This window comes from Poecilia reticulata, linkage group LG14 (genome assembly GCF_000633615.1).
Source record: "Poecilia reticulata strain Guanapo linkage group LG14, Guppy_female_1.0+MT, whole genome shotgun sequence".
Taxonomy (NCBI): domain Eukaryota; kingdom Metazoa; phylum Chordata; class Actinopteri; order Cyprinodontiformes; family Poeciliidae; genus Poecilia; species Poecilia reticulata.
In genome coordinates this window covers 6,258,098-6,283,211 of record NC_024344.1, presented here as the reverse complement: position 1 = coordinate 6,283,211, position 25,114 = coordinate 6,258,098, and the positions used below count along the sequence as shown (strand labels likewise).

General features: G+C 37.5%; 2 protein-coding genes across 5 annotated transcripts; both read right to left on the bottom strand.

Moving 5' to 3' along the window:
• Positions 1–470: 470 nt before the first annotated feature.
• Positions 471–7,246, bottom strand: bach1b (BTB and CNC homology 1, basic leucine zipper transcription factor 1 b). Of its 3 annotated transcripts, none has more exons than XM_008427218.2 (5): positions 7,096–7,246; positions 6,727–6,975; positions 3,108–4,574; positions 1,768–1,974; positions 471–1,673 (listed from the first exon to the last, which is right to left on the bottom strand). In XM_008427218.2, the coding sequence occupies exons 2-5, from the start codon at positions 6,973–6,975 to the stop codon at positions 1,389–1,391; spliced, it is 2,208 nt and encodes a 735-aa protein (XP_008425440.1). In that variant the 5' UTR covers positions 7,096–7,246; the 3' UTR covers positions 471–1,388. The 3 variants fall into 3 exon arrangements, with proteins under 3 accessions (XP_008425440.1, XP_017163970.1, XP_008425441.1); XM_017308481.1 differs by having other exon boundaries at positions 7,119–7,246; XM_008427219.2 differs by lacking the exon at positions 7,096–7,246 and having other exon boundaries at positions 6,727–7,077.
• A 1,927-nt stretch (positions 7,247–9,173) lies between these two features.
• map3k7cl (map3k7 C-terminal like) lies at positions 9,174–21,174 on the bottom strand. Of its 2 annotated transcripts, XM_008427221.2 has the most exons (6): positions 21,062–21,174; positions 20,264–20,390; positions 17,926–18,007; positions 15,160–15,218; positions 14,772–14,887; positions 9,174–11,111 (listed from the first exon to the last, which is right to left on the bottom strand). In XM_008427221.2, exons 3-6 carry the CDS (start codon positions 17,999–18,001, stop codon positions 10,931–10,933), a joined length of 432 nt encoding a protein of 143 aa, XP_008425443.1. In that variant the 5' UTR covers positions 18,002–18,007; positions 20,264–20,390; positions 21,062–21,174; the 3' UTR covers positions 9,174–10,930. The 2 variants fall into 2 exon arrangements, with proteins under 2 accessions (XP_008425443.1, XP_008425442.1); XM_008427220.2 differs by lacking the exon at positions 21,062–21,174 and having other exon boundaries at positions 20,264–20,825.
• Between the last annotated feature and the right edge of the window lie 3,940 nt (positions 21,175–25,114).

Genomic DNA, 25,114 nt, shown 5'->3' with positions numbered 1-25,114 from the left:
GAATTAGAGGGATGAATTTAAGATGGATGTAATCCACAAGTAAAAAACAAGCAAACAATGAAAACACTTTAATTTAGAACTAAATAATAAGCTTGGAATCAAAATCCACCTAGCTACTGACGGTATTCAGCAACATTTAATTACAGTGGGCAAAAAGGGACACTAGTTGATCATAAAAAGAAATTGTAGAAAGGTTGTTTGGGGACAACTAAACGATTTGTTTTGCCCTTTTGACATTATCAGGAGAAAGACATCCGATCATTGTAAAGAACTGCTTCAACCTATAAACCGCTTAAGGGCAAAATCACCCGTTTTTTTGTTACCCGTAACAAACCACCATTGCAAAAGAATATTTTGGAATTTACCATTGTTTCCACCAGACTTGTAAAAAAAATACCAAGAGTAGTGAAAAAAGTTTTACATCAAAAACATTTGCATCGTTATCTAAAATCTTTAGATGCATCAACTGAAGAAAAATATCTGCATATTTATTACTTTTAAAGAGATAAAATTATTTTGGAAAAAAAGCAACAAGCCAAATACAATGTCGATAGCAATAATAGCGATATTGTCTATTTGGTTTAAACTATTTTTTATTTAAAGATTTGGGGGATTTTTTTTAATTCAACCTACACATATATGCACCATTTCTTTTTGAGAACACAGGGACAAACCATAAATGGTCATTTTTAGGTTTACAAAGTTTACAGAAGTAATTATTCCTTTAAAAGATAAATAAAGTTTCACCTCTTGAGGGCAAACTATTAAAAAAAACTGATTTATAAACTGGCTCAGGGGGACACCTGAAAACTGCCCGATCTTTTCTGATCCTTAACTGTCATTTCTTGCATGAATGATACCTTGAGTGCTGAATCAAAACCAAACTATCTGTAATCAGTACAGAACAACTGAGTCCATATTTGGATTGAGTATTTAATTTTCATGCTTATAATTATCTAACTGAATTTAAAAAAAATTAATGAAAAATAATACAAAACATGTTCATCCAGAAACTCATAAAACTTTTTCTGAAGCACTTATGTCACCCCGTAACAGAGTTTTTACTCACTGGGCAGTAAGTAAAAAACTGTAATGCTGTAAAAAAAAAAAAAAAAAAAACTGGTGACAAATAACATTGTGGATTTGGGAATGTAAATAAAATAACTCAATGTGATCCCTTCCAAATAAATTTGAGTTAAATAGAGAATAAAGTAAGCAATAAATGTAAAGAATCTACTGATCACAGCAATTACACTGTCTGCAATCTCTGGACATTTCTGTCCTTTGGTCACCGTGCATGATAATGTCCTAGCGAATGCAAAAAGAATACTGTACAGCTTAATGATCATCATAGTCTGTGGCACTGTGAGTTTGCTTCAGCATTTCTGTCATGTGCTTGTATCTGTGTGTGGGTTAAGCGTATCTTCCTGAGATGCCGAGGTTTTTGGATGGAGTGATGGTCCGTGTTGTGATAGAAGCGCATCTATCTGAGGAACCAATGAGGACAGAGGGCAGTCTGAAGAGGTGCAACTGGCTAACACCTGCAGCTGGTCTGGGTGTAGGTTTGCTTCACTGCAGACCCTCCGACACAAAGAGTTTACAGTGTGACACGTTTCCATTTTCCTCTGGGTCAGCCGGCTCCTCTCCAAGATCAGTTTCTCCCTCTCCGTCTTCTGTAGCAAACATGTACAGAAAGCACAACCTGATTGACAAATGTCTGATGAAAAATAAGATCATACCAAAAAAAAAAAAAAAAGACTGCCTTACCAGTTTGTTGATTTCACACTGTAGATTATATATACAGTCCAGTTTTCTTTTGCGACAACGCTGAGCTGCGAGGCGGTTTTTGCTGCGGCGTCTAATATCATGGACAAACTCTAGTTGTTCTTGGGTAAGAACCTGTTGCTTCAGCAGCTGCTGGAAGTCATTTCGGTTCAGATTCACAATCCAATCCACAGAGAATGGCAACTGCACCTGAGAAAACCCCGGAAAAATGAAGGTTATGAACAAAACATAAATAAAAGGGGCATCTTCAAAGACATTTATGCTCTTTGATGCTAATATCTTGTACGCCCATGTAAAACTTTCTGTAAATGCAAAACATGAATGGGAAATTGAGTTTGCGTTGCTATAATTTTTCCAAGCTGGTAAATATTACACCTGGAAATCTGCTGAGGTAAGCATGCACCAGGAAACATCACCATCAGATTCATTAAGCAGCATAAATCTTGTGAAGCTTTATCTGGCACAAATCATTTAAATACATTACTCGTGGGAAGAACTTATCCTTATCTGCACACCCCTTATCTGTATTTCTCACCCAATCTTCTTAGCAACCTAAGAAACTTCTGAAAGCTATGAAGTGACCTCAGTTTGATGCTCAGTGAAAAGGCTACGCTGTGAATTTTGGCTGTATTGGACTCTGAACCAGACAGCCTGTTCAAACACACACACACGTGCACACACACACGCATACACACACACACACACGCATACACACACACACGCACACACAGACATACACACATACATCTTGTCTACTGGGTGAATAATTAACTTGACAACATAACATATCTGCTTTACATGAATGCAGACACACATTCTACTTTACATGAATGTTTGTTCATGACAAAGTGAACCTGACTTGACTCTCTTATCTTAGAAAATATGACGACATACTGTACAGGTGGTAGACTATGTTTCTTTTTTTTTTTTTAAAGGTAGAGCCAAAATATTGAAGATGTATTCACTAAACAGCACACAGTAGTGCATAATTGTAAAATGGAAGAGATTTGAAACATGTTTTTTAATTTTTTGTTTCAAAAGGGTAAGTATGCTTAGAGTGATATGCACTTGTATTAGGCTTTGAACACACCATTCTTAATTATGGTGGTGGCAGAGAAATGCTGAGGAAATGCTTTTTGTTGTATAAATTGTAGCATACATCATCCTTGAAGTGACACATGGCAGTGGCAGCATCATGCTGTAGGAGTGCTGGGTAAAGAAAACCTTGTTTTCAACTCGGAGTCATACAGTACTTATTGGTGTAAAATATAAAATCCTATGAGATGCATTGAAGCTTGACAGTGAAACTGTTCACTGCTCACCTGTAGCGCCCTCTCAGCGGTGGAGAACTCACTGTCTCCCTCTGTTTCCGTCTCAGAATCTCCATCCTCCCCTGAGTTTACAGACGACCGAGTTGTCCCCTCGCTCTCAAACATTGGACAGTTCATTTGGTCAAAATCCTGATAAAACGGGCACCCAGTTTTGGTGGAATCGAGGTTTGACCACTGTAGAGATGAGCCCTGCACGCATTCTCCACATGCATCTGTGGAGCACCCTGCTTTATAGTCCAGGAAATTTTGCTGGTAGGCGTCTTTACTGAACCTGAATTGCTCGCGGAGGTGATCAGCCGTTTCCGTCTTCACTGTGCTTCTCTCTCTGGAGTTTTCTCTAATGATAGCTGCTCTTTCCATGTTTGACATTTGTGCACTTTTTCTTCCTTGTTGACTGACATCGTCTTGATTTTTTCCCTTGTCTTCTGACATCTCATTTTGTTGGGAAGAGCATGAGATTATTGTGCCAGAGACTCTTGATGTTTTACTTTCTGTATTGTTGACAGCACACTTTTCATTCCCCATTGACTGAGTGATTGTAGCGTCCACACCCAGACACATTAAGGGGCAAAAGGGCAGTGATGATCTCTCACAGAGGATTGGGCTTGGCTTTGGTGAGAGTGCTTTTATTTTTGTTTTCTCTGAAGAAATGACTTCAGATGAGTACTCCATCTTTTCTTCATGCGTCATAATGTTCTTCTCCACTACCTTGCAACACTGGTTTCCCTCTTCAAATGTAGCTTCCTTAGAAATATCAACTACAACTTTACTTTCACAGTTCTCGCTTTTCACTTTGTGTTTTTCAGTTTTCCACACTTCTTCTACTTCAGCTTTGCTTTCTATACATTTATTGGAGTTTGGACTTCCAGTTAAATCAACCACGGTTTGTTTTTCACAATGCACCTTGTTGGGGCACGACAGGCAGGAGAGGGCAAAGCCATTCCTGATCTCTGATACAGCTGAATTGAAGGAGCATTTATCACTGGCAAACATTCCCTTCTTGCAAGCCAACTGGAACTTGCGATACTTTGGACCCTGTATGACTGGGTCATTTTTGCCTTCAGCTACAGCTCCCAAACTGCGTGTGCTATTTTGACTTCCCATTTTGTTGCTCACTGACTTGTTGCAGTCCCATGTCACGTCCCGCTTTGGTGATGAGTCAGCGACTGGTTTTACTTCTTTGTCATCCAACAACACGTCGTCAGAGTCTGTGGCGCTATTTTCTTTTGATAATCGCCTCTTGCATTCCTTCCGACAACAGGTCTTTCGCACAATGGGGGCAGAGCCGTTGCGACTCACGAAGAACTTTGGCAGGAGGAAATCAAAACATGCCTCGTCCAAGTCCCTGAACCCAAGGATTGAGGCTGAGCTTCGTATTTCTAAAACATTGTCTTTTCCAAAGTTGAGTTTGGATGTGTAGGCAAATTGCAGCAGTGGTTCAAAGCCAGCCACTGTCACCTGTTAAAAATGAAGCAAGACACATTAACAACATCATTTAGAGTACAGTAGATCAAAGTAATGTGCTTCTTTTTAAAATCTTTGTTACTTTATACTTTATAAGTCATTGTTGTGCAGTGACATTGTGTGAAAATAGGTCCACACACTTGTTGTTTGATTTAACAAGTGAAAAACATTGTAAGTTTCTGGTAAGCACATAAAAAGTTAATATAGTTCACGCAGTAGATAATTTGCTTGGCCTGTTGGTTTTGTAAGATTTAGTTGAAGACTACACCCAGTAGCTATCTTGACAGGGCGCAAAACAACTCCTGTCTCAAAAACATTAAAAGGATTTATGCAAAAGCAATATTATAAACTTTAATACTGTGCTCACATTTGCATTGAACAGTTATTTAAGCACAGCTTAGGATATTTACACAAGAATAGCAGGGAGAAGACGGAAGGATATTCCAGTCTGAAACACAGACTGGGAACGGAATATGTAAAACATTTCCAGTCAGAGTATCCTTCTGATATGAATGGAAAGTGTCTTAAAAGACGACATATCACAGGGTTTTAAATGTAACATTTTTTACACTTAATATGAGCTAATATAAATGTTTATAGGTATTTACTTTTATTGGGCACACTTAACATGTTCAGGTATGAAAATGAATGTAGTATACCCCCTCCTACAGTCATGTTCCCAACATGTTTGCACTTTAAAATTAAGTATCTATAAGTAATCAATTAAAACTAGATAGAAACTGCAATAAAAAAGTAATTTAGGACAATGAATAGTTTAGGACACACTAACATTTATTATCACTTAAAATAGCTATTGCTACATAGGTTTATTACATCGGATGCATGGTGATGTTGCTAAGCTAAGCATATTGATTAGGTCTGAAATGTTTAAATCTTAGACATTTACACAAATACCCACATGCCCAGTTTTATATAAGCAAGTTCCTCCTTTCTAAAATTGCAGAACCCCCCCCTCAACCTTCTACAGAACAATATTCTATGGACACAATAATCTAAAACTAAAGTATCTGGAAACCAGGACGGAGGACTTTTGGCATAAAAAACATTCTCCATAAAGAAACAACAGGATATCTGAAAGCGTTGAGGCTTGGGGATAGTTTGAGTCAGCAAGACCTGGACAGCTTACCATTACATGTCCCACAATGAATTCTAATGTGTATTTACAACTAAAGAAAAGTGTGTGACTGTCTGTAAAAACCACAGCAAAAGCTGAAGCAGAAACGGACACCAAATCTTGACAATGGCCAAAACATACCATGAAATCTACTAAAGATTGGCTAAGAATCTTTAGTAGAAAAAGCAAAGTCCTGGGACAAGTCAAAGTCTATATCACAACTCTGCAAATAGTCATCAGTATTTGTATAAAGAATCAACAAAGATGTAACAAGGATTTAAAGACTGAGAAAATAATGTTTCCCTGGACCTCTTCCCAGTGTGTGAAATTGGATTGGAATAGTTTTGAGACATTGTCTAAGTCAGGGGATACCATCTTTATAAGCCAATGGTGTCAATTTATAAGGAAATATGGAAAATAAAGACAACAAGAAATACACTCTATAACAGATGACTTTGTAGGAATAACTTAAAATTGTCTTGGAAACTTTTTGATCCAGCATTCTTTGTGAATTTTATTGTGAAAGCTTGAGTTGATATCTGTACAGGGGAGGATTACATCAGTTATATTTGTTAATTGGGAAAAACTATTTGCAGAATAACAATTAGTCGTTCTGTGATTAAAATGATACATTGAAATTGGTATTGGTTTGCAAAGCCAAAAACCTGCAACCTTTTTAAATTTTATTATTTTTATTTTTTTTTACATTAATTCCATGAGATCAACAAACAAATTATGTGATAATGTTCAAAATATAACTAAATTAGTTAAGTGAAGTTGTCTTTTTGGTAAGGGTAAGTTTAGTTGCTGTCAATTTTACAAACTGACTGTTCGTGAGTCATCAGAAAAAAAAAAATCCCCGGGACTGGCACTTGAGGAAATAAGGGTTTTAGTTATGTTTCTCACTTCATTTTCAAACAGATTTGTGGTTTCTGAGGCAGAAGAGTTTTTTTGTATAACTTTTTTTTTTTTTTTTTTCCTGTAACACGGCATCCTGAACCGACTTCTCACCTCTTCTGGCAAAGTGATCACTGCTCCGTGTTGAGTCGGGGAAGAGATCTTTTGCAAGAAGTACTCGCTACAGGAAGCGAGCACAGAGCGGTGGGCTCTAAAACTCTGACCTTCCACCAGCACCGTCACGTCACACAACATGTCCCGGCAGCGCTGCTCATTCAGGCGGTGCAGCACCTGGGAGGAATGTACTGTGGACTCGAATGTAAACAGAGACGACTGCGGGGTAAGCCCAGCCATCACAGACATCTACGTGTATACAAAACACACAAGCACACACAGGTTAACCACTCCCACACTGCTAAAACCGTATTTCACACATAGATATGTTATCACTTAATAGAAAAGGGAAAAATAAAAAGTGCCTACCTTAGAAAGCTGGCTTTGCTCACCTCTCTTAAGGTGCTAAAGAAAGTTCCAGCAGCCTCACAGACATGGATTTTGGTAGATGGAATGCCGACTAACCAGGCTGTTTCCCAGAACGCCTTATCACAGCTCAGCTACAAACTAAAGGCTGAGCTTGACTCAGTCATATGGCCTGTGAGTGCGTATGCGAGAGGGAGGGAGGGAGGGAGGGAGAAGCCCTGGGAGTGTGTGTGTGTGTGTGTGTAAGTCTGTGTGTGTATATGTGTTGTAACCACCATGGGTGTAACAAAGCAGAGCTGACTCATACGCTCCTCCTGATAAAGGATGAGCTAGCACTTTTCACCCCACTGGATCTGTCTGGTAAACAGACTTTTCCTTGGAAATCCACCCTGAGCACAATAAAGGAGTCTAAGATGAAGGCAGGCGATAAAGTCTGGATTTCAAGAAGATGAGGCAACTTATATCAAACAAAGACTGCAGAAAAACAACACACACAATGACTTTCTTCAGGTGATACAGTGAAGTGAAAAAGAATACAGAACTCTTCTATTTTACTAAATGTAATGTTAGAATGAGATAACGAGGCTGTTATGTTAACATGTTTAAAATAAATTTCAGTTTGTAATTTGACAGCTTGAAATTGGACATCTGTTTCTTTAAGAAGCACCTACTCATTCCAACACTCCTCCGCGTTGGACTGATAAGTAAGTTGAATGATAAGCTCAGCAGGTGCGGAGTTTCACCAGATGTTTGCCAATTGCTGCTGCTTGTTTGATGGAGCTGTGCGAGGGACACTTAGTGAGTGTCCTGCAGCTGCAAGGAGGAGCTTTGAGTGAATCGCTTGGAAATAGAAAGCGTGCTTGAGATCAAGGTCATAAGCTCATTACTGGATGTCCTTTTTTAGCAAAAGCAGCCCACACTAATGCCACTAAGTTTGACTCTTATGCTTTTTCGTTTTCTTCTTCTGAAATGCTGTTAAGTTTCCAAGATGTAATGGAATACATATCTTACAAAATGTTCCACATCGACTGTCCACAGAATATTGTTCCAGAAATATCTGTGGTCATCAAGATATAGTTCTCTTGGACTTGGACATCTTCTATGGCTGCCATACTTCCCCCATCTCTTACTTATTTATGAATTATTGACACTGATCAGAGCCAGCCGCCATTTTTTGTGCTCTAAATAAGTTGTTTATGTGCTCTAGGAGTGTTTTGGAAGCCACTCTTTTTTTCCTGTCCTGGGAAGATTCAGCACTGCTCCATGTTTCATTCATTTATGAATAATGAATCTGACTGTGGTTCACTGGAGTTCACTGGAGTTATGTGTTGCGTCTTTCCTTCATGTTGTCAGACAAGTTGTATTTTGGAACTTTGGGTGTGGTTAGTAAAATTAAACAGTTTTCCAAAACTGTTGTTGGGTTGCAGTTCATTCATGATTTAACGAGAGGAATGTATTTTTTTATTCCATAGGGGCAAGTTTAAAACTGCTTTTTGTACTGATCTTGATTAGCTTTGTTTTAAATCATCTATTTGATGATTTGAATAATCTAAGTGTGACAAAAGCGCAAAAGGAGAAGTAACCTGTGAGTGAAAAAAACAACACTGCAAAGATTTCCTCTAAAGAGCATTGTTGTCTGTGTTGCGTATGTAATGTGTGTCTTTGTCCTTTACGAGAGTAATGACTGATTACAAAATGGTACAATACATGTCAACAAATTTGTTCAAGCTTAATAGATCCTCTCAAGCTTAAGGTTTTGAAGAAAGAATAGAAATAAAAGACGGTTTTGTATGCAAACTGTTGTATGATGACATTTTACAATGGTAAAAGTCAACTCCTAAAGTAGCTACAGCAAAACACGCTATGGTGATCATTACCAAATTAAGTTGCAAGTGTCACATGATTTAAAAGAAGAAGGAAGCCAGAGACAGTTAAACGAGCCAATCAGGTGAGTGTTGCGTAATTCCAGAATAAACTCATTCGTCATTAAAAAAAACTTCTTCCTTTTTCTTCGTAAGGCTGACAAAGAGGACACAATACAACTGTGAATGACTTCAGAAATGAAACTAAGGAAGTGATGCTGTTGTTACAATAAAATGTCTTTTTATTATCAGAGGAAAAGAAACAGCAGTTAATGTTGTTTACTTTCCTATTTACAGGATAACACTATTCCACTGACACCACTGATCACAAAATGTAAATGATCATTTACAACTCTGGCAGCGGATACTACTAATATATATTTTTTTTCATTCTCGTAATTCCTTCCAAAGAGTTTGGTAATTTAATTTCCCTCACAGTTTTTAACACTGAAATTTGCGATAACATTTTGGACCATAGCCCACCATTTTTAGCTCCCTTAGATGAAGCATCTGACTTTCCACAGGACCTGAATTTGCTTTACAACATCAGGTTACAGTCACTCAAGCTGCATAAGTAGGCTTGACTCATAAAACTCATAATGTTTTTTTTTTTACATTTGTCATGTTACAGTAACAAAATTCAATATATTTTACTGGGATTTTATGTGACTGACCAACTCAAAGCAGCTCATGGTTATGTAAAGTAAGGAAACTGATGCACATTTTTTTTGGAAATTTTTTTTTTAGAAATCAAAAAATTTAAAGTACGACTTTTTATACTTTGCCCCCTTTTATTCCAATACCTCGAAAAAATCCAGTGCATTTGATGACTTTAAAACTGTTCAACCTATCAATCAAGACCTCAAACCCACCACAAAATGGGCAGAATGAGGACTGAGAACAGCAGCTAAGAAGCGTATGTTAACTTTGGATGAGCTCCAGAGATGAACAGCTAAAATGGGAGAATTTGTTGATAAAATAAAGTGGCACATTCCACAAATTGAGCTCTTATAGAATGGTGGAAAGAAAATTATTGTTTTTAGAGAGCCATAGAAGTTTCACAGGTCATTTAGGGGGACGGTAAACTTGTATAAGAAGCTGTTCTTGTCAGATTAGACTGTAATAGCACCTTTTGGCGTACATTGTATGCACAATGTATGGTTAAGATACAAGTCGACCTCAACACGCCATGTCCACTGTCCACTGTGAAACAGGGTGTTGGCAGTGTCTTCCTTTTGTATAGGTTTTCTTTGGAATTCAAAACAGAGCAAAACATTTTTTTAAAATCATATTAGATGCTGCAAAAAACATAAGCATACAATCTAAGCAAAAAGGGAAATGTTTGGGGTTATGTTTTAGAAGGTCCTAGTCGAAGTGCACACCTATTTTGATTGATAAAATACACTCAACATCTCCAAAGACCCAAATGACTTACAATTTTAAATGCACTGAAAAATGATTAAAAAAAATTTTGATTCAGAGAGATTGAATAAAAAAGCACATTACGCAAATTGACTGCGATTTACTGATTGACACCTGAAGCCAACTGTATGTTGTTGTTGTTATGAAAGTGAATTAGTTTGAGTGCAATCCAAATGGGTTGGTCTATCACTTAAAGTTTAAATAAAATACATTGAATTTTGCGATTATAACCTGACCAAATGTAAAAAAGTTTACATGATATAAATACTTTTGCAATACATTGTTCTCTGTTATTATGACCAGTATGGCTCAGCAAATAAAAAAATAAAAACAGCACCCTAAAAATCTATCATTGCTGACTAGAATCACTCTAACAACTTCTCAGTGATGACAAGCGTACATCTGAGGTTCACGCAAATGACTCAGATCATCCACAGAAACGGTCCTGTCAGTGTAATTAGACAATTCAAAGACTGCACATGAAAACAGTCTGCTGGTCGCTGGTCTGGTGTCAGCTGAAAGTCTGATAGACTCAGGTTCTGGGAAGTAGGAGGTCAAGAGGGGTCTTGCCTTGTTCGATTGGTGAGGCAAAGCCTCTCCAGCTGCTCCCTGCGCTCACTGTGGAGGGTCACCAGTGTGTGGTTCTCCTCTGTTAAGCGCTGAAACTCCTCATCGAGACGGGCGATCTCTACAGCAACCTTCTCATCCTCCACCAACTCCGCCAGCAGCTTTCGCCTGAAGAAATGAGAAAGACAAACCTTCAGACTTTTCTTTTTATGGTGTATCAAAAAAGAACATTTCATTTGTAGTAAGAAACGCTGGCAACTCTCCCTGAACATGCTGGACTTTCAATAATTACCGTATTTTCTGCACTATAAGGCGCACCTGATTATAAGGCGTACCTTTAATGAATGGCTTACTTTTAAAGCTTTTTTCATATATAAGGCGCACCGTATTATAAGGCGCATAGAATAGACGCTTCAGTCTGGGCTGCCACCCGTCCCGTACGCAATTCTCTACAAATGTGGATATTCAATTAAAAAGTGGTCCCGAGTACTTTATATAGTAGTCTGCCCCAGTCATTGTTTCACTCACGGTGTTGGTGTTGCGATATTGTGCCCAACTGCTTTCTGGGTGACACAGACCAACCGACACGCTGCCATCGCAGTCTGTCTCTCTTCCCCCGACCTCCCCCGGCTTTAAATGTATAAGGGCTGGTCCCTCTGGTCCTTTGGTAACCCTAGTCGAAGCACCACGGATAAATGTCTAAAGCCACTTTGTTGACATAAAGAATGTCAACAAAACAGTCCGACTCGGGTTGACGAGGAGAGCCTTCCGCGACTGGGCCGGATGATGGTGACCCTTCTCTGTTCCGCACAGCATGTTTGTGGAGAACGTGGTGCTAAATGACCTGCAGATGACCTGATTATCAGGTCGGTAGGTAGATAGGTCAGTCAAACTTTATTAACAAACCAGCGTTCTGACAACTATCCCAGCATGCACCGCTCACTTCTTCTTCTACGAGCAAAAATGAAGTCGGCGGCTGCTTACCGTAGTTGCTAGACCTGTTGTGGCTCAATATTGGTCCATATATAAGGCGCACTGAATTATTAGGCGCACTGTCGGCTTTTGAGGAAATTGAGGGTTTTTAGGTGCGCCTTATAGTGCGGAAAATACGGTACACATAGGTAACATTTCTTTCACAAAGGTGAAAGAAATTGAAACATTTTGTGGATCATATCATATTGTGAGTAGAATATGTTCCTTATCTTATAGATTTGTACAAAAGGAATGCAATACTAATTAATTCAACATAATGGTTGATGCCCCTTTTTCCGTCTTAAAGCATATCTCAAATTCCTAATTTCTCAAAACAAACATTTGTCTTGACTTGGAATTCTCTAGTCCGGTGGTGTCCAAACTTTTTGCGCTGTGGGTCAAAATTGCCAAGCTGAAAGCACTCAGGAGCCACAATTAGCTTAGATTATTTTAGTTAAAAATGCAAAAGTAATTTTTTTGTGAATTATTTTCTTTTTACCCACACAACAATTTAGCATGTATTTTAATTAAAAAGCTCTGAAAAGGGTTCTCAAAGCTGTGCAGTTTCCTCACTTGTTAGTCAAGGTATCATTTTTAGTTTATTCACAGCAACAAAAGTGAGAGCTGTCTTTGAAAACCCTCCACTGTATTTAGCCTATTTTAATTGCTGAGTGTGACTAAGTCTATTCTTCAGTAAAAAGTCAGTGGAAACTTCAACCTCTCTATTTCCAACAACATTTCTATTTAGTTCATAGTCCACAAAGGTGGGATCTGTACAGCAAACCTGAAAAGGGAAATGTCCCAAAGACCTGATGATTATTTGCTTAAGCTATCTCAACTGACTTGTTTCAATATGTAAGAACAGAGTGAATTCTCCAGGGGAAAATGGCTATTTTAGTCATTTAAGAAAGGTTTCTTGTCCTTTTGTTATTGAACGGCAATAGATGAGTCATTAAATTGAGGGCTTCACTTTTTGTCTCATTTGTTCTTTCACCACAACACTCCTAAATGTGTACTTTTCCAGCCTGATATTTTTCTTCACCACTGGTGTCAAGAATCATTTCTCTGATTTCTGCCACATTAGATTTCATACTGACATTAAACTCTTACAGCTCAGATTTAAATAATAAAAAAACTCTTGTTTGGATATACAAGTTTATCTATCTTGCAAAAAAAAAAAAAAAGCTTGCTAAAGGCTTTTTATGTTTGATGCCTATTTAACAGTGCATTACTATTGTTGTTTACTTAGAAATCTCCTATATAGTTTCTGTGAAAGGCTTTGAAAATATCAATAGGTTTGGTTTTGTTATTTTATGAATATGAAGCTCCTTCCACTGGCAGACTGAGAAATTCAACGACTAGTGAATCCTGGACTGAACGCCAGTAGGCAGATGCTACTAGTAGGAGGATAGGTTCAGGAGCTCAACACAAGAGTATTAGTTTTTATAATGATGGAAGGGGAAGCATACAGTAAATGTCGTAATTATGTGGAAGTCTTACAGTCAAAGTGGGAGGGACTGTCAAGGTTTTTTATTGGTCTGATGTATTATTCTAATCTTTAATACCATGTCTTCATTAACTCTAAACTTAAAGTAATCCTAATTAGCTAAATAAAGGCTTGAAAGCATGAGTCTTTGTGTAAATAGTCTATATTATGTGCTTGTTTCACTGAGTCATCTCAGTTACTGAAATAAATGAAGGAATTAATAATATTCTAATTTGACTGCTGGTGCCATACCAGATGATCATCTCTGGCAACCGCAAATAGATTTATTGTTTAGAAATGTGGTTTCTGTGGTAACCTGGCTAATGAATTAGTGATTACACCTTTGGTTATAACTTAAATTAAAGTGTTTTGTCTTTTACAGTGTTTTCTTTTTGTTCACTAAAAGGCCACAACCTCCTTTCTGAAATATTTGTGAGTTTCTGAATATGGAAGTAAGCAGGAAATCATGTGTGCGCACATGTGGGGGTATGTGAGTGAATGTTTATTTTTGTCACACAAAGTGGCTGAAAAGAGGAAGAAGACATTTTTTAAAAACCACATTCATATGCATGTGACTTTTAAAACTTTCACATAAACCTGTACATTACCAAATACGTTTTTGAGAAGATCTTACCACAATATAACATGTGTCCCTTGACTTATTTTATTGAAATTTTAAATCACATAGTAATACAAACAATACTGAAGAGTGGTAAAGTCCTCAGTGTTTGCTTTGCTTTCATACAGACTAAGTGTAGCAAGACATTTGAGAAAAGATCCTGTCATTTTCTTGAAGTAATATCCCTGTTGTCATTCTTGCAACACTTTTCTAAAATATGAGAAGCAAGACTCAGTATTGCATAATACATTTCTTTCAATGATTGTGAGCAAAAGTCGAAAGCATGTTCAGTACTGAGATAGTTGTAGCCACGTTATTTAGACAGTATTTTGTCATTTCGTCCTTGTATATCTGTTGCTTGTTTGCTGCGTTTCAGTTAGATGTAGAGTCTTTGTGTACTGGTAGATAATGGCAACAAGGAAGAAGTGTGTGTGTGCAGCAACGTGACTCATCATGTTTTATCTTATCTAGGGTTAGTCTTCATGCAACTCTTTATTTAGGAATCCTGAAGTGGGTTGTTTCAGTGCAACCCCCTAATTGGGAAACCATGAATCCTGCAGCAGTTTCCAGTTAAGGAGGGCTGCATTAGCTACAGACCCATGGTGCCAGCAGTGTAGGAGAAACTGCATACAGAAATTCAACTCAGCCATGTGTATTTTTGCTCAGTTGTTTTCAGAATTGCATCACATGTAATTAGTCTTCCTTATCCATTCAAAGATTGGGATCATTTGCGCATATCATCGAGTCTTACTTGCGTTCCTCGAGGACAGAGATCTCGTGTTTTACATGATGGAACTCTCTGGCCATCCTGCAGTGCTCTTTGTACACCTGAACACTCTCTCTTAGGGACATGCAAGGCGGCACAGGCTGCAATACATTGGAGAGGCAGAGGAAGACATATGAAAAAGACAGATTTGTTTTATGTTGACCAAAACTGCTAAAAACATGTGACCCTGGACAGTTCCAAGTCACAAGTCAATCATATTGGAATACAGAGACACACAGAGTTTCACATTAAAATGTTGCAATAGAACAAGAAGCAAAATACCTGTTCATGGCTGAAGGAACAACAGAAGTACCACAAAACAAACACTTCACATTTTCTTCCTTTTATTAGTGGACAGTATAGAACTGCATACCTGTAAACGTTGTTCAAGGTCAGGGAAGGCCTGTGAAAGATCTTCCACATCTTTTATATCTGAAGAAATAGAGTTCATAATCTGTTAGGAATTATTGTTAAAAAAAACTGGGAATCACAACTAACCAAACTTATGTGCTGACTTATGAAGCTTTTTTCCTCTCATGCTTATATTGACAGGAGAAGCACCACCTGTGGTTCAAAAGCTCCCTCTAGTGGCTATTTTTGACTAAAATTTTAAAACCTAACTAAACAGTATGTGGCTTGAGAAAGATTTCTGATTGAAACCTTCAAGATTCACATGTCCGTCCTTTCTTTTTTCTTTTTTTTTTTAGTTAGACTGCAGCACGCTACTTGCCATTTGACACATTTTTTACATATGCAGTTGCCCTGCAAATTACAAACTTCTTTACTTTATGCACCAGAACCTTATGCGATTATGGTAAACTATAGTTAACTAAAATTGTAGGCCAATGTTTTTCTAGAATACTTTGCACATAAGAAAAGACAAAAAAGGAACAGAAGAAAAAACGTAAAGGTTCTGTTTCGCATGTAGCAAATAACCTATTATTTGCTACATGCGCCACAGAACCTTTTAACTTGTCCTCAATGCTTTTCTGTGAAAATGTAACACTATAGGTTCTCCTGTCTAGCACAACAACATTGTAACACAATGCTGCACTTCTAAATAAGCCATGTCCTCTGACTGAGCAGCAGTAATGAGCTGCCAGGCTGAAAGACATGCAGGTTAAGAATACAACTGAACAAGCACTGTACTTGTCTGCAATGGACAGGAAGATCAGCCGGACCAGATGTAAAGTCAAACAGGGAATCAGCCGTACAGAAACAGACAGGTTGTCTGCACTGTTTCGGTAGTGATGCATACCCTTCCGAGAGTTGTGGAACATGTGGAGAATCCCGGAGTGATGCAATCTTCTAAAATCAGGAGTATTAGTGGGCAAGCCTTTAGCCTTGGGCCAATTATAAAGGGGAGTAAATATGGTTCTCATGCTTAGGACTGACACAGTGTTGGGTTTGAACTATGTCAGGCATGAAGTCACGGAGGGTCTAAACGTTGATCCTCAGATGGAGCACAGCTCATCTCTTGCTGTGAAACATGAGTTCAAAGAAACAATAACATGATCTCAGAGGATCCAAAATATCCAGTTATGATTTGGAGGTAAAGATTCTGCATGGGCAGCTTTGACATTGTATGCACAATTGCCTTGAGAGAGCTGCATTCAGTGAACGAGCTTGGCAAATGACCTCTCAGACACAAATTTGAGATGGCCGTTCCTGGTATAGCTCTTCACATTGCTGCCTACGAGAAAGAGAGACAAGGCGGGGGGCATCAAGGATTGGGTGGGGTTGAACTGGAAGTGTTAACTGCTTATAAATATAGGCCAGTGTTCTAAAAGCTGAACGGTGAATCAGGCAGCAAGACACTGTTAGTATTATAAGAGAAACCTGACTCTGTCATTGCAAAGCTGCAGCTGCTGTCCCAGTGCCTGACTCTACTGCAGTAAAACATCCTGACAGGCAGCACCTAGGTCGAAAGGTATGCTCTTTCGGTTTAATATACATGTGAAGGTGGTAGTAAAAAGAGCAATTTAGAAAACTGACTATATGGGCCTTTGCAAGATCATTCAGAATGCCTAATGCATTTATTCATACAGCATTTCATAACAACTGAACTTACCTAATAGTTCTATAAAACTGCATTTTTTTACCTGGAAAGTAAGTAGGCCTAATGCCACCCCTTTAAGACTTCAGCACAACTTCACCTTTCTACATGCAACCAGAGCTACAAAGGAATAATATAGATCAAAGTGTATCTGTATGTTAGAATGGCTTAATCAAAACCCAGACCCATCCATCCATCCATTTTCTTACACCCTTGTCCCTTGGTGGGGTCGGGAGGGGTGCTGGTGCCTATCTCCAGCTAACGTTCCGGGCGAGACAAAACCCAGACCTAAATCCAATTATTAAGCTTTGACAAAATGTAAAATCCGTTGCTCACAAACACTAAATGCCTTCTGATTGAGCTTGTGTTATTTTGCAAAGATGAAGGGGCAAAAAATATCTGATTCTCAGAAAGGCACACCCAAAAAGACTGGTAGCCATGATTGCAGTGAAAGATGTTCTTCCCACGTATTGATTTGGTGAACTGCAGACAACTGTCAGACGGTTTTTATTTATTTTTTTACAAATTGGAAAACCAAATATCTTTCAACTTCTATCCTAGCTTTTGGTGTCATCACTCACAGAAAATCCCCCCAAAATATAAGCATCTGGTTGCAATATTACAAAATGTGGAAAAACCTCAAGGGGCTTTAGTGCTTTTTCTAAAAAAAATGAAACAGTAGTTTGGTGTCCATATATTTGCATTTTGCCAGTACAGTGCTGCGTTTGTTTTTAACATGCTGTGGTCATACAGAAATAGTGATAACACCTGTCTCAGACATAGTGTGGAAGAATGAACCCGCAGTTGAAGCGAGTGGGAGTTACTCAAGCTACAGTCGGCATGGTCTGTTTTGGTTGGCAGAATGTAATACACATGTTCCACACATAGTGGAAACGAACCAAAAGTAGTTTTGATCTGGTGTTAAATGACAAGCTGAGTAATCAGAGCAGCTCAAAACCTCAAAATAACTTGTTTCTAATCATTCTGAGATCCTGGAGCACAGGGGCAGGCAAGAAGTTTTGTACTAAAGGATTTGGCCATGTGTGTGTTCACAGTATGTACTGTATGTGCATGTGTGTTTACCTGATGTGTCATCGAGGCTGAAGGCTATTCTAACTTCAGATTTATCAGGAGACACTCTTCTGGTTGAGGTGATCATTTATCCCTTCATGGGGCAACAGGGAGAAAAAAAAGCTGTCAGAACAATTCAAAGCACAATTTGGAAGATGCAAATTTTAGAGATGGACAGATCAGAATTTTGTGGTTGATTTTTTATTTTTTTGCTACTGAAATTGGTCATTGTTATTTATAAGGAGAGGCTGTAATGTACCTCTACATGAGTGAGGTAGGAGTTGCTGTTATTTTTTTTTCTTTAAATAAAGACAGCTGAAATTTTAATGTTACTTTATTGTTACTTGTACAGAAGAGTCTCTGTGTATTCTTAAGAACAGAGTCTTGCCTTATACCTGACATGTCTAAATGCTTTAATTTAAGCACTTCCACATTAAGAATTTTTTATAACAGATGGAGATTGAAAACTTCACGATTAAAAACCTCAAAAATCCTATAATTTCCTTTTCACTTAGTAACAGCATCCACACTGAAAATCCAACACCAACCCTGTAGCACTTATGAGGTCAATTAACTGATCAGAAAATGTATTATTTTTATATATATATATATATATAGATATATATACACTGCTCAAAAAAATAAAGGGAACACTTAAACAACACAATATAACACCAAGTAAATCAAAGTTCTGTGAAATCAAACTGTCCACTTAGGAAGCAACACTGATTGACCCGACGAGGGTCCCCGTTGTCAATCAGTGTTGCTTCCTAAGTGGACAGTTTAATTTCACAGAAGTTTGATTTACTTGGAGTTATATTGTGTTGTTTAAGTGTTCCCTTTATTTTTTTGAGCAGTGTATATATTAGGACTGTAATGATACAATAACCTCACGATACGATACATGATATTCTGCTCACAATACAATATATATTGCGTTATTCAGCAAACAATACAATTCAATTCACTTTTGCGATTTTCTGAAAGATTGTAGAGGGACAGTGATTTTGGTGACATTTTGTGACTGTTATAGAGTTGGATTTAATTAATTTAACTGAAAACTGATTAAAAGCACCAACTACACAATACCTGGCTCTGGTTTGACATGGACACAGACTTAAAGTCGACAGCTGGACAAAATGAATAAAAGAAGTGGTGAGAAAACATGTTTCTTTTAATTGAAACAGTACAAACTGTAGCTTACATGCATTTGTAAAGTAAATAAAGTGCACCAAGTACACTGCTCTGAATAGTTTGATACTTTTTTAACCTTGACACTTAACATCTGAAGGAATCACTCTAAGCCTGATGACCGAATCACTCTCCCGGCGAAGCAAGCAGTGAGTGAGCTAGGTGACAGTTGGATGTTACGATACTTGCGGATTAATATCGATTTTTTTCTAGGAAAGAAAATATTTATGTATATCGCAAAATCGATATTATTGCACTGTCCTAATATATATGTATTCTTTAGTATCTAACGAGGCAGTTGTCTGATTGGTCAACAGCAACTCTAAGGTTTTTTTCCTTTTTCTCCTTTTTATTTAAAGGAACCGTCTTATTATAAGTATTTATAATTACTTACTAGTAGCTCTGAAATGCAAACACCATAGCAACAATGAAAAGTATGTATTCCTAAGAATGTGTCATTCTATATTGTTTTTTTTATGCCTTTTTTAGTCTTTTTTTATACTGTGGTATGTTTTTGTGTGCGATTTTGTTTATGTTTTGCATCTTAGAGCCTTCATATTTTCTGGTTTTAAAACATTTTTTTGGGAATTTCTCTTATTAAAATAAACATTTATAAATGTTTTAATTTCCAATTAGGCTATATTTAAACTACGTGCATACCCGTTATTTCAACTGGCAAGGTAAAATAAATACTGAACTCAGCAGGTGTCGCGTTGAATTGCAATGAGAGCCAGTGCCGACCCGTTTGATAAGTCATGTGATGAAACCGCTCTGCGGGCTCTTATAAATACACCAACTACACACAACCACCAGTTTCATCATGCATTTGAAGTTGCAGAGGGATTAAATAATTACAGAGCTTTGGCAGACTGGTGATGAGGGCTGCATGACCCCTTTCAGTGGAGGTGCAGGCTTTTTATATCTGGGCATTTGCCTCCTTTAACCCTGCTTAACTCACTCCACTCTCCCCCAACGACCTTCTGTAACGAAGCTGTCTCTTAAAAGGTTCACTAATACAATACATGTATTAATGATGGCGCTATCATAAAGTAGAATTTGTATATAGTTTTACGCATCAACACTGCAATGGATATGGTGTGAAGTATTTTTTGCATGAGGAGCTAGAAGGAAAAAATCGGTTCCGAAAGGGCATCGTTACCTGAAGCAGATCCAAACTAAGCCAGAAAAAGCTGTAGGCTTCTGAAAAGTTCAAATCCAAGTAAATCCTCAATTTGGGAGGGATTGGGGTCTTCCCTGTTGCCCCCTTGTGTCAGCCGTTGCCACTCCTGAGCAAATCCAGATCATCAAAAAATAGAAAAACTAATGTCTCCTTACTTCAATCTGTACTTTTACCAAAACCCCTTCATTATTTTGTGATTAGTAAGATTTAAGAAAAGATGTCCACTTTGCTCGCCTCAGCTGTTAATGTCATCCACAGCTTAAGTTTGCCTCGGCACGCATGTGTTATCCGCAGACTGCAGCCACGCGGAGTGGAGTAAACTCAGTTTTCAGGCACGCAGAGCGGGAATGCTGTTCACTGTCCCCCCGTGGCGGCTCAGACCCAATTAAATGTCTCAGATGACATGACTTTAGCCTGCAAACATGCCCACAGCTCCAACTCCGTTTTGAGTGACACAGTCATCCCACTGGGATGGTCGCTTTGCAATAGCACTGCAATGAGGCAGTTGTTCAGAGTAAGCATCTCTTATGTGGTCTTGTAGAGGAAAACAGAGTCTCGACGGCCCTTTATGTGAAAAAAACCCCAATATTAATATTTATTTAGTTTTTGAAAACTAAAATAAAAAATATATAAATTAAAAAAAAACATTGAAGTGAGACCACAAGAGTTTACTATAGCAAACTAGCTAGGCTCAAGTCTCCCAAAGTCAAACAAGCTCAGCTACTACCACAAAGGATTTTATTAATTAAGAATAATGTTTTGATTTATTTTACATACAACAAAAGTGCCAAATAGAGGTTACTCCAGCTCTTAAGTTCAACCCAAGTTCAAAGGATGGCATTCCAGTATCTGGGTAGCAGCTAGTAAACCGGTTTTCGCGCTTTGCAAAGGTTCTTGTTCCCAAGATGCAACGCATGAAGTAGAAAATACAGGAAAAGACACCTGTCAAAAATCACAGAAAGATCCTTCACATTTCTACGGTACGTTTTTTTTTTTTTTTTTTTTTTTACAGAGTTTTAGTTATTTTGCAAAGGAAAATTAGCAACCATTTTAGTGGTTTAATATGAAAGATGGCCCCTTTGCAATAGCAAAAAGAAAAAAGAAAAGAAAAAGATGGTAGAGACATCCGGTAAAAGATGTCTGATTAAAACTTCATGCCAAAGTCTTCAGATTTATTTATGTATTTATTTTTAATAATGGAAAACATACAATTCATTGAACCTCACAATTAAGGAGAAATAAAATCCAAGGAAAATAAACATGTTTATGTGGTAAAATGCAGAAATATTGAAGGGGTCGAGTTTCATACTTTAACAAGACATTATACCTCGCTTTAATATACTAAATTTAATGTTTCTGTGACAGTTGTTTCATCAATTATTTGATCCTTCAAAATTAATCTCTTACAGTAACATGTCCATTAATGACCATAGTACTCAAACACATAAGACTTTTTTATTTGCACTGTAGTGTCTGTAGATTTCGTGTCAAGGATTAAATTGTTGCTTTCAGTAATTACAAAGTCAGTTTATAGACTATTCAATCATTGACAAGTGCAATCTGTTTTATTTAAAACTCTAACCTCTGGGACCTGATGTGTGTTACTTTTGTGTTGGAACTTGCAGTTGGATCTGAAGACCTTTTGCAAATCAACTAAATCAGCATAATAATAAAGTTTTTTGATGGAAAGAATGGTTAAGAACCTTTTGTTAAGTCTTGTAAATCTTGCATCCATAATCAGAAATAGATTGCTAGCATTTAATCTGGATGGGAGCTGTGCCAGGAAAAAGCCTTTACCAAGATCAAGACAGTGATTAGCACAGATGAATCATAAAAGAATGGATCATACCACAGCAAATGTATGTATGTGAGGTGCAGAGCACTGAATAGAAAAACCTGATGCAGCCGTTGAATCATAAAGATGTAAATGACATTGGTGCTACAGGTAGCTTAGACATTGCTGTCAATTTTTCATGAATTATGCATTTTATAAAATAATACTTCAGCATGATGAGTGTTCACTTCACAGAATAGGGGATAAGGTGATCATTTCCACATCTATATGCTCCCTGGAAAAGTGACTGAAGTAAAAGAAATAAAGGATTATGGAATGCATGAGGGAAAAAAAATACATGGCTGCATTTATATAGCTCTAGATTCCGCTAACAATTAAAATGTTTGCAGTGTAAGGTCTGCAATCCTTAGGAACACAATTATTATAAAGAAAGTTGTCCATTCAGCATATGAAGGAAAACGCTGAAACATTCAGCCACTTTAAAACTGCAGTAGGTCAGCAGTAGCGATCTTTCTCTGAACTCACTTTTCTGCTGCTGACCGATGCACAATGATTCACAATGGCAAGATCTGCTGAATCTAAAACGGCGTTAATTACCTGCTATGTTGGAAGAGGATTTATTGTAGAATGAAAAATAATTCATAACAGAAATTAATTATACATTTGTTGCAAGATCTACAGCTGACTCTTGCTGCTACTGCTGCTTCTAATATATTAATTGATGGTGTCTTCTGAAAGTTTCTTTGCTTAAAGTAAAAATTAGAGCAAGTTTTCTTTCAGATGGATGAAGTAGAGCGCTGTGTGATGACTGATGGGAAATTTTGTCATAACCTGCCCTGGCTCTAAGCTTCTGCCCTTCTGTGTCCCTGACTTGCCCGGGCTGTTTCTTGGTCTTAATGATGCAATTTGGTGATGAATCTTCTCGAACACATCTCAAAGGCATTTAAAGTTATGTTCATGTTGAGAATAAATTAGACACAGGTGGACTCTATGTAGTAATTTGGTTACATTTAAACATGGTTGCAAAAATGTTTGAATTAAAATTTCCAAAAGTAAAAAGGGCTAAATAAAAATGCACCTACACTTTTTATACTGGCACTTGGAAATAATTCTTTAAAGATACATGTAGCATTTGAGATTTTGACTGTGTACTTATGAATTGGGCAGTTTTGTTTTTACCGACAAGACCACTTCACATGCCCACCAGCAGATGGCAGCATTGACCCTGAATTATTTACAACCAGGACTTCAAGCACTCAGAAGAAGGGAGACACATTGAGGGGAGCAGATGGAGATAAAAGATACTGTATTCTTCTGAAAGCCTCCTCCTCCTCATTTGTCTTCATTGACAGGCTGTTGACACAGACCTGCCTTATCAGCCTCAGGGAGTCTTCATTTCATTGTGATGGATGGGACACACCCAGACATCTGCCATTTTTTATGCTGCAGTCATAGTTGAAATTTAATTCCCCTGTTGTTGTTTGTACAGTTGAAAACGTCACATGCTGATACACAAACTGAGCCTGACAAGTCTGAAGGATCCATAATAGAAATGAAATTTTTCTATATGGAATTTGATTTCATACAACAAAACTATTAATTTGGAATAATGTAAATTTTACCGTGCAGGGTTTTTTTTCATAAGAACCATTCTCAAGTGAGTGTTTTCTGTAAATCTCCTCTTCAATGCTGCAAGACTTCTGCATAAATAATCTCTTGTTTTTGGCTCAAAACCACAAACAGGTAAATGCCAGCATCCATTTGAAGTTTCTCCATCTGAACAGCAGAAACAAGTAAACTATTTTTTGTGTGTGTTTATTTCAAGACCAGTGATGCTGTCAGATTTTTCCTGGCATAAATCTCACAGGGATAAAGCATGTAAAAAAATGTAAACACGTCAATAGTGTCAGTCAGGTAACATGCCCACGACAAAGATGGACATGGATTCTTGCTTAGAGCAGAATGCCAAGGTCAGAATTGTAATCCCTGGCCTTGTTCAAGATGGATTAGAGGAAGATAAAAAAAAAAGAAAAGAAAAACTGCCTTTGGTTTTGATTAAGATTCATGGGGTTAGGAGATTAGAGGCAACCAAATGCTATTACACAGGACTGAGCCCAATCCCCGAATTAATCTAAATACAAAAAAAATTGGGGAAAAAAAGAGAAAACTCATTACATGACGAGATTAAGTGAAGCATGGTCCAATTCTTTTGGGAGGTGTACAGAACAGTCAGTTTACATAGAGGCACGCCAAAGTAAAAAGTCTGATTTGAGTGATTTAGAAACTATTTACACAAGCACATATTCCAGTTTCAATGTCACCCCATTAAGTGTTTGTCCCATTCTATTTTGTATTCAGACATCAGTGACAAAAACTAAGCCATATAAATGAAATATAATAAAATGTTGGATTTTTATTAAAGCAAAAATAAAAATATGCAATGGAAATACTGGCTATTTTTTCTTTTTTGTTTTCTCATGGTCAAAAATGAAACAAAAATTTTAACTTGATTTTGTTTTCATATTTAAAATCATGATAAAAAGAAAAGAAGCACACGCTAAGAGATGACTTGGTGAGATAAAGGTCATGCAAAGCATCATCGGATCACTTGCGTCCCATGAAAACAGCCAATTTGTTATTTTTTGCGGTTAAACTTCCATCGGCCTTTAGTGTATCGCAAAAAAAGAGAAAGCTATTTGATGAGAACACACTGTTCAGTGTTTCAAAATCTGTAAGCTTGAACTTGTTACTTTTGGCCTGAGAGATTAAAGAAAATCTTTAACCTAAAACAGATAACAGAGCAAATGCATGGCGTATTTTAAAATACAATCAGCTTCTCTGAAAAGCTCAGAATTAAGTGTCTACATTCTCTATAAGGAAAATACTAGAAGGCTGTGGCTCCCTCAAAGCCAATTACAACAATGTTCAGCTGAGTTTGTTTGCTCATACAGCAAAACAAAGATAAAGAACATTTTTAATTTGTAAGTGTTTAATGCAGCCACACTTGACAGATCATAATTTATCTGCAACCAAAG